General features: G+C 42.3%; 1 protein-coding gene across 2 annotated transcripts in view; it reads left to right on the top strand.

The window, feature by feature from the left end:
* The first annotated feature begins 134 nt into the window (after nucleotides 1-134).
* Nucleotides 135-9,952, top strand: part of LOC103379523 (paired box protein Pax-6-like) — a 15,772-nt gene continuing 5,954 nt past the window's right edge. For both annotated transcript variants that reach the window (XM_017032843.2, XM_008311095.2), the window contains exons 1-3: nucleotides 135-896; nucleotides 4,244-4,385; nucleotides 7,760-7,813. In XM_017032843.2, coding sequence (XP_016888332.1) covers nucleotides 4,373-4,385; nucleotides 7,760-7,813 — 67 coding nt within the window. In that variant the 5' untranslated portion in view covers nucleotides 135-896; nucleotides 4,244-4,372. The remainder of the gene's footprint in view (nucleotides 897-4,243; nucleotides 4,386-7,759; nucleotides 7,814-9,952) is intronic.

Genomic DNA, 9,952 nt, shown 5'->3' with positions numbered 1-9,952 from the left:
TCTCTTATCTCCAAAGTAATTACTGTCTGTTTAGATGATTACCTGTAATTACTTGTTAGCTGTCAGCATCAGACAGAAATACGGCTTTTGAGACATAAGAAGGAAGACAGGGAGGTGGAGGAAGGTGGGTTTGGAGGTAAAGTTGGATCGGGCAGAGGTGCCAAGGTGACAGGAGGAGGTGGAGGAGCTGGAGGAGACGTGATAGAAAAGGAGCGCTGCACTGGGAGTAGCAGGAGACGGAGGAGGGGGAGGAGGAGCTGGGGACAGAGAGCAAAGTGTTGACATGTGTTTCTGTCAGTCAAGGTCAAGCGGATGTTGTCTCCTCGTTCACTCTGCCGTCCGTCACGGCGTGCTGTTGAATTAAGCTCCCCTTCATCTGTGGAGACGAGGCGGACTCTGACGGCAGCTGTAATTGTAGGGCTACTGATTCACACTGACGACGCCGACACTGTTGTTCCCCAGCAGTCATGTGACCATGAGGTCGAAGTATCCTTGTCATTGTCCCAGTAATAATATGGATGTTAGATAAAAATATATGTTAACAAATATACATTTTAAGTCAGGGAACCAGTCCTAGCATTTAAAGGAACTGAAACTAACTGAAAGTGTGTGGCAGTGACTTCAGCCCAAGTCCTAACCCAGTCCTAACCCAGTCCTAACCCAGTCCATGTTTTCCCTCCTGTTCAGAGCCTTGGCTGTGACACTGCTTGATTGAACTCAGGTGCCGTTCATTTGTTCTGATCATCCTTCAGACGTTCTACTCCTTCACTGGAGTCCAGCTGTGGTTGGTTCTACTGACTGGACTTGGCCTTTATGGCAGAGTGGCCGACGGAAGCCTCTCCTCAGAGCAGGACACACGAAAGAACCCTGTTAAAACCCTGAAGGACGGCGAGATGGTGAGACATAAATACTGAGCAAAGGCTGTGAAAACGTTGGACCATGTGACGTTTCACTGTCTCTTTTTTACTACATCTGCAGAAATGTCAACAATTCTGTGGTTTTCTGTCAATAGGGGGCGCTGTGTGTACATAAATGAGGAAAAACAATGAAATGATTTTAGCAAATGGCTGCAGTATAACAGAGAGTGAAACATTTAAGGTGGACTGAATACTTTCTGTACTCACTGTATTATTTTATGTTTCTAGTGAATAAATCATGGTTTGTTTGTTTTTTTAGACCGATTAAGTGAAACTAGATCATTTTCCACGGCACACCTGATGGTCTGACCACACGGTTATGTGCGGCAGCACGGTGGTTGGGAAATAACTGCTTTACACAGTGCCACCTACAGGCCTGGCATATGTACCACAGGGACTGGAATCATATTGATTTGTTATTTGACAATTACTTCTCAGGGACATTTGAAAGTTTCTAGTTCATCTATTTCTATTTTACAGCCGGGAAACCTTGAAGGAATGGAACCGACAGTCACTGTGTGGCCCAGAAACACCATGCTGGTTCTTTAGGTTCTGTAAACACAGCTTCTTCCCTCATCACCACTTAAACAATGTTTAGATTAAAAACTGCTAATTGTTGCTGTGGGACTGTTAATTATAGCAGGGAACTGTTAATTGTTGCCGTACGGTGGCTTCAGATGAAACGATGTGATGATGACACACACCACACACACCACACACACCACACACACCACACACACCACAAACACCACAAACACCACAAGTGCCAGCCACAAAAACACAGGCTCTCCCTCTCTCTCTCTCCCTCTCTCTCTCTCTCTCTCTCTCTCTCTCTATATATATATATATATGTGATGCTATATCATAAATACCAATTAACAGTTGGGAAATGACATTTTCAGTGTGTGAATGGACTGAAGAAGACTGTAAGGTGAACACAGGGTTGACTGGATAAGAACAATGACAGTGACTGACAGGTCTTTGTGGTCTACACTCTACAGGCGACGTCTGTGATTCACTGATTCATGTTGTACGGTACAGAATAAGGTGAGAGTTTGAAGACAAAATATAAAACCCTGTTTTTACCTTTTGGATTCACTACACGTCTTAGGAATGTTTCAGTTTGACTGGGATTAAATGTTGGTTAAAAAGTATGGAGATGTGGTTCCATATGAGTGTGTATATATGTGTGTATATGTGTGTGTGTATATATATGTATATACACTATAAGTATATATATATGTCTATATATGTATATACACTGTATAAATATATATATATATATATGTATACACTGGAATTAAATTGCAAAACTAAGAAGGACCTCAGCAGTGACAAGGGTTTGGTTTGATATGGTGAACATAAAAGACTAACAGAAGAGAGGACACAGTGATATCACCGTCCTACAGGTCCTGACGCAGGGACAGTACAATGGAGAGACAAATGGACAGAGGAGTGAGGGAGGACGGGGAGATATCTGCCTGTTACAGACGTGGGTTTGAAGACATTAATAAGACTAATAGAGCAGGTTAGCATCATGTGATCATACGTTAGCCTCCACCGCCAAGAGACGAACGGCTACAGTCAGAGCAGGGCTGAAGGTGGGAGTGACGTGAAGTGGCTGGAATATGAACACTGACACTGTCAACTGACACTGACACTGACACTGTCAGTCAGTGTCAGTGTCAGTGCCAGTGTCAGTGTCAGTGTCCGTGTCAGTTCCAGTGTCAGTTCCAGTGTCCGTGGCAGTGTCAGTGTCAGTGTCCGTGTCAGTTCCAGTGTCAGGGTCAGTGTCAGTTCCAGTGTCAGTTCCAGGGTCAGTTCCAGTGTCAGTGTCTGTGTCAGTTCCAGTGTCAGTTCCAATGTCAGTGTCTGTGTCAGTTCCAGTGTCAGTGTCTGTGTCAGTTCCAGTGTCAGTGTCGGTGTCAGTTCCCGTGTCAGTGTCAGTGTCAGAGTCAGTGTCAGTGTCAGTGCCAGTGTCAGTGTCAGGGGCAGTGTCAGTGTCAGTTCCAGGGTCAGTGTCAGTGTCAGGGCCAGTGTCAGTGTCAGTGTCGGTGTCAGTGTCAGTGTCAGGGTCCGTTCCAGTGTCAGTGTCCGTGTCAGTTCCAGTGTCAGTGTCAGTGTCCGTGGCAGTGTCAGTGTCAGTGTCCGTGTCAGTTCCAGTGTCAGTGTCGGTGTCAGTGTCAGTGTCAGCGTCAGTGTCAGTGTCAGTTGACAGTGTCAGTGTCAGTGTCGGTTCCAGTGTCAGTGTCAGGGTCAGTGTCAGTGTCAGTGCCAGTGTCAGTGTCAGTTTCAGTGTCAGTTCCAGTGTTAGTGTCAGTGTCAGTGTCAGCGTCAGTGTCAGTGTCAGTTGACAGTGTCAGTGTCAGTTCCAGGGTCAGTTCCAGTGTCAGTGTCTGTGTCAGTTCCAGTGTCAGTGTCTGTGTCAGTTCCAGTGTCAGGGTCAGTGTCAGTGTCAGGGTCAGTGTCAGTGTCAGGGTCCGTTCCAGTGTCAGTGTCCGTGTCAGTTCCAGTGTCAGGGTCAGTGTCAGTGTCAGGGTCCGTTCCAGTGTCAGTGTCAGTGTCAGAGTCAGTGTCAGTTTCAGTGTCAGTTCCAGGGTCAGTTCCAGTGTCAGTGTCCGTGTCAGTGGCAGTGTCAGTGTCAGTTCCAGGGTCAGTTCCAGTGTCAGTGTCTGTGTCAGTTCCAGTGTCAGTTTCAGTGTCAGTGTCAGTGTCAGTGACGCAGCAGCTCGACTTTATTCCAAAGAAAATCACAGCATGTCATTCTACACAAAAGGATAAAAATGACATATGTTTATAATTAGGTGACAGTGCCCTCTAATGGCCACAGTACTAAGTAAGTTTATAATTCTTTCTCTGCGGCCTGTTACCGACTGACAGACGGACTGGTACCGGTCCACGGACCGAGGGTTGTGCACCCCTGTTCGACAGTGCAGCTTCACAAAAACACATTTGTCTGGATGGGAATTGTTCAGAACAGAGCAGAAACACCCACTGACCAATCATCTGGGTAAGAACACCAGCAGGGGGCGCCACATTGATAATCGACAGGGCACCTAGGATAACCTGCTGGCCTTATTTCAGTTCAGGATGACACCGACGTGTACTCCCTGCAGTATTAACCATGAAATAGACAATACTACTACTAGTAGTAGTAGTAGTAGTCGTAGTAGTCGTAGTAATACAACAACCCAGTTCAGTATCAACTGTGTCATGGTCCAAACTCTGATTCTTTTTCTCTCTCCCTGTGCCTCTCTCTATCCTTCTCCTGACCCTCCCACACTACCTCCTCTCCTCCTCCCGCTCTCCTCCCTCCTCCTCCTCAGAGGACCAGCTCTGTCTCTCTCCGCTCTTGTCTCTTCAGTCAAGGAGAAACTAATTGGAGGGAAGAATAGAAGAAAGGAGCTGGTGGGGAAACTAAACCCAAGCCAAACTTTTTACTTCTCTGCTACAACATGCCACAGAAAGGTACGTTTTCCTCCCTCCTTTCTCTCCCTCTCTCTCTCTCACTCCCTCCTTTGCCCGTTTTTTCTGTGTGATCTCCCCATCTCTCTCTCTCTCTCTCTCTCTCATTTACTCCCCCTCTCTCCCATCATCATCCTCTTTACATCACCTAAAGTTTATCAAGATACTTTTCTTTATCAGATAAGATAAAAAAAGACTGTCTTCATGGTTCATTTAAAAAAAGACATTTAGGATCTGAAAACTCAGCAGTTTGATGCTTAAAAGTGAGAAAAAAATTAAATTAAATAAATATCTCAACGTGAAACAAATCTTGTGACATTACACATTCGTGCCGATTGTTTCGTGGATTTACTCACAGCCTCCGCCTTTAATAAACCTCACTCCACACTTTATAACAGCGTCGCATCAGAAGAGGAACAGTCTTAACAAATACTGTAGTACCAGGGTTCCGTGAACGTCTCACAACTTTGTAAGATCCGGCAAAAACCCAGAAAACCTGTGTAAAAGTCGGTGAGCGTCAAGAAGAGTCGACGTTCGAACCTCCGTCACCAGGAAGTTGTGACGTGTTCATAAAAATAAAATACACATTCATTTAATACGATACAAACCAAAGGCTCTAAAACATTTTCATTTATTTCTTTATTTGTTTCTTTATTTTTATCCAAAGTGTTCACTCACTTTGAGACGTGATGCAGAAACACGTTCCACTAAAGCAGGGACAGAGGAAAGTTGGACAGAACTTCTTCTTTATTTGTCCCTGGTCCCTGCCTTAAAACAAAACCTCTATTTCAGCTTAATAATGACATTACGGTAACTGACAAACGGTGTCGATATTCTCTAGAATATATAAAGATCAGTAAACTGAATTTTATATCATATTTTATACTGACATTTTTACATATTTAAATATATGTATATTTATATAGTTCAGTTTAATCGAATCGAATCTTTTCAGAACAAAAGAAAATTAAATGCCTCATGTGGACTAATCTAGAATCTTCGACATATTCTTTCCACTGATCTGGTTTGGAGATGTTTGTCTGTCGGACCGCGGACCAGAGGTTTCTCCGTTTTATGATAAAGTAGAGGTTTCTTTAAAAACAAGTCAATATTGAAGGAAACTTTACAAACTCTACAATAAACTACTAAAACACAACACACATATTGTTGGAGTGAAGAAAACGAGTTGTTTAGGTTTAAAATATCGAGATGAATATTTTCTACGTTTCTTCATTTTAATAAAAAAATACGTAAAAAACGTATTTAAGATCCGGAAACAACTGATCACGGTTTTATCAATTATATATATTCATATATGTGTGTGTGTGTGTGTATTTGGTAGCTGTTTGCGGCCTTCACACGGAGGCCTCGGGACGAACGGTGGACCCGCAGAAATATTTGTCTTTTATATATATATATGTATATAAAAAAGACCATTTTTTTCAAGATTGTTTAAAAAGTTCCGGTCAGTCATCTTTATTCTCCAGGTTCCCACGGACCGATGATCTGACTCTGCTGTTAATGAACGTCTTAATTATATCTGAGCCAATTAACCGCTTGATGAATCACCCGACACAAACACACACACACACAAACACACACACACACACCTGAGCCACCGTTCGGCAGCGAATACACTCCAGTACCCTAAATATATTATTATTATTATTATTATTAATATTATTATTAATATTATCATTATTATTATTGTTGTTGTTGTTGTTGTTATAAAAATAATCTAAAATCACAGGCCTGTATCTCTGTAAAAGAATCACATCCAGTTCGTTGATAACAGTTTAAATTTAAAGTTTATTATTATTATTATAATTTAAACTTCTGATCGTGTATTTAAATTTAAATTTAAAAATGACTGGCTGACTGGATTTAAATAATCCAACTAAAACTAACGCGGCTGTAGCTGCACCTGAACGCATCATTTTAATACACACCTGTTTTTCTTTTTCTGAACAAACAGAAACTTCTTTGTAATTAAACTGTAATTGATGAACTCGTTTATAGTTGGAGAATAACCGACATGTTTTTAAATAATATAAACCTGTTTTTTATTTTCATTCGTGTGTGTTCTTTAGTGAAATCCGTACAGAGTCCGCGTCTTTCAGCTGACGTTATGTAATGTTCCCGCTCATCTCGGAAGAATACCACGAAATCCTCGGATATTTGATGTGGTGAAGGTTTTCTTAATAATAATAATAATTATTGTTGTTATTGTCAGGCCGGTGGATGAAGCCGCTGCCTCCTCTGCCTCCTCTGCCTCCTCTGCCTCGCTCCTTTCTCCCGCTCCGTCAGCTTGAACCGCGGCTGAATACAACTTTTCTATAGTCGTCGGCCTGTTCAACAGAACTCCTTTATGTCCGCAGCGCTGCTAAAACCGGACTCCCCGCCGCGGTTTTGTGTCGATGGTGTTTTTAACGAGCCGCAGTCTAACGAGGCAGCGACAGGGAAATCCTGCGGCCGCACAAAGACACGCAGGCGGGTATTTACCGAGCAGAGCCGCGGCTCCGCTGCCCGGCTCTTTGTCCTCCATTCAGAGGAGCACTGTGTCTGTGTGTGTGTGTGCGCGCGCGCGCGTGTGTGAGCTTGCATACATGCCATTGTGGGGACATTGTATCTGATCGCTCTCTTGTATTTGGGGACTTGTTGCATCATGTGGACTAAACTCAGGGTCCAATAAATCAGCAGTTTCTGTGAGTTGTGACGCGAATACATTATATAAAGTGTAAATAATTCACTGCACGGTACTTCAGAAGGTCACAGTTCCCTACAGAAACTAGTCCCCTGGAGGTCAACCAGAGAATGAACTCACCAAAAGTACATGGAAGGTTTATCCAGAAAGATCGTCAACAGAACGAGTTAACCAGTCAACACACAGTTCATGTGTGACGTAAAACTACAAGAAGTCATTTAGAAGTACAGAAGAACCAACAGCAATATTTACTGAAAGGTTCAAGGTTCTGGTTTCTTCTGGGTAAATTCACAATATTTCTGACACTAAAATGTTGATGCTACAAAACCTCAGTGTAAAGGTCAGAGTTCAGACGGGTTAAAGCATCAATGCAGGTCACTGATGACAGAATCAACTTCAGTCAAGTCTTTATTTGTTTTCACACTGGTTTTTCAGACCAAGCGTCAGACTGACTCTTCATCACTGATGAAGATCAACTGTAACGTCATCTCTGACAAACCTGTGGGGTTTTTTTTATTACTGTTAGGGATAACTACGGTTTCTCTTCATTTTTTAATGATTTCTAATATTTTCCATTCTCACAATCAAAGCTGGGCCTTAAACAAAACACATCTATTTTTTTATGAACTGACTATTAACATGTAATAGTCATTTACTGTACCTTTCTTTGCAGATTACAGAAGTCAACCGAGCTGGGAGGCTGGAGTGGCGTCCATGATGCAAAACAGTGAGTTTTATCCCAAAACTCTTTCTGTTGTGATTGAAGCTTCGTTTCAGGAGCGGTGAGAACGTAAACGGTTGATTTCTGCTGTGAGACAAGTGTGTGCATCTGTGTTGTTTACACAACATCAAGCTTTTTTAAGGTAAAGTGTTTCAACACTGACCCTGAGCTTTGATAAAAACTAAAATGTACATCTTTTATTCCACGAGCTGCTGAAACACCTGACTAATGGTTATGTTTTGGGTAGAAGTTTCACTTTCAGTTTTGTAAATCCATTTCACATGTTGATAGTGTTGTAAAAACACAACACTTTTACACTAGAGACTGACAAAGAACTCGTTTCATTTTTGTCTTTCTTCGGGACAAGAGGTCCATCCAGTGGTCACTGAAGGTGTGTCCAACTCGTCTTTACGAGTGGGTTTTTTTTTCTTGCATCTCTCTCCTCTGCATTTTTTCCACATTTCTGCCCATTATTCCTACATTAGTACATTATGGTTGTAAACTCTGTGCCACATCCCCCTGATACACACTTATATTTATGATATATATTTAAGGTGTTAAAGGTGAGCCGCTCCCAGGTTCAAACCCACACAGGTCTTCATCATGAACTGGGTTTGTTCTGGTGGTGGTTCACCCTCCGTGGCAGGTGAACGACGTTACTAGGCGTGCAGCATCACAGATATTATTCAGGTTCTTTCACACCCGAGTGGCCGCCGTCGGTTTCCAGGTCCCTCTCACAGTGTATCACAACGGTTGCCTCGGCTAATGTGTCAACGAACGCTGAGGTGTGACGTTGGAATAAAAAGAATAGAACGGCAACTGGTCGAAGTTCTCGTAGGGCCAGGCCTGGCCGTCAGGTGGCTCAGTGGTCCAGTTACAGACGTCGTTTAGTTGTTTGATCACTGATGGTAACAGTTCACAGAAAGAGTGAGAATTAATTGAACTCCAGCTCAGTGTGAATGAGCTGATTTAAAGTGAAAGCTGCTGAGCTGCTCCCAGGGGCCCTGCCTGCTGCGTCTGAGTGTGTGTGTGTGTGTGTGTGTGTGTGTGTCACAGAGGGACCGCAGTGAAATTGACTCCATATGTCTGTCTATTAATTGTGTGTCAGCAGAGGAAAGGCCCAGTGTGTCCCTCTGGGAAATGACACTGTGATTAACAATTTCTACGGCAGAACGTTTGAGGCCAAAACACAAAGTGAACATGAGAGAAAAGTTGGAGGAAACAGCATCGTCTGACTTCTCCCATAATTCACTGTGAACCTGTGACTGTGTCCAGTGTGATGGAAGGTGGACCTCCTTCAGAACCTTGTTTGTCCTCCAGGTCTGTGTTGTCTGTGTCTGTATAAGTGACCAGGCAGATGAAGAACATCGCTGCCCCTAATGGACCGACAAGTGTTTCACCTCATACATTAATTCAACAACTAATTGGCAATTACAAAAGACATGGAGGAAACGGACGACGTCTGCTTTCATCATGTGTCTCTGTGGAGAATATATATATATATATATATATATATATATATATATATAGAAAACTATATAAAAATACAGTAATATAATTGACAAATGTTAAATATATTACACCATATTAAAATATATAAATATACCAGCGTATCTTTTCTCCATTGGAAAGTGATTATAAATAAGCAAAAATCAGCAAAGAAAAAGTTTTTTTTTTTAATGACTTGTTAATTTTGCCTCCATCACAAAATCACTGAAGGAACTTAGTGTTTATGTCTTTGGAAAACATTAAGGAGTGACAACATTTAGAGCCAAAGCTGTTGAAAAATAATAGAAAATAAAAAATAAAAATGTAGGATGTAATTCCTTTTTCACTCACTTAATATAATATTGAGTTTTATTTGTGGTGATCTGTGTGTGTGTGTGTGTGTGTGTGTGTGTGTGTGTGCATTGATATGAATTATTAATGTTCTGTTGAGAGCTTTATAAAACTGCAATATGTTTCTCCCCCACAGAGCCATTAGGAAACAATAGACAATTGATTTGGTGTAAATCCCTACTTAACCTCTACAGACTGACAGAGTACAGACAGTCAGAGTACAGACTGACAGAGCAGTACAGACTGACAGAGCAGTACAGACTGACAGAGCAGTACAGACTGACAGAGCAGTACAGACTGACAGAG

The sequence above is a fragment of the Cynoglossus semilaevis genome, chromosome 6, assembly GCF_000523025.1.
Source record: "Cynoglossus semilaevis isolate Cse_v1.0 chromosome 6, Cse_v1.0, whole genome shotgun sequence".
Lineage (NCBI taxonomy): Eukaryota > Metazoa > Chordata > Actinopteri > Pleuronectiformes > Cynoglossidae > Cynoglossus > Cynoglossus semilaevis.
The sequence above is the reverse complement of the archived record's forward strand: the minus strand, read 5'-3'. Positions and strand labels throughout refer to the sequence as shown.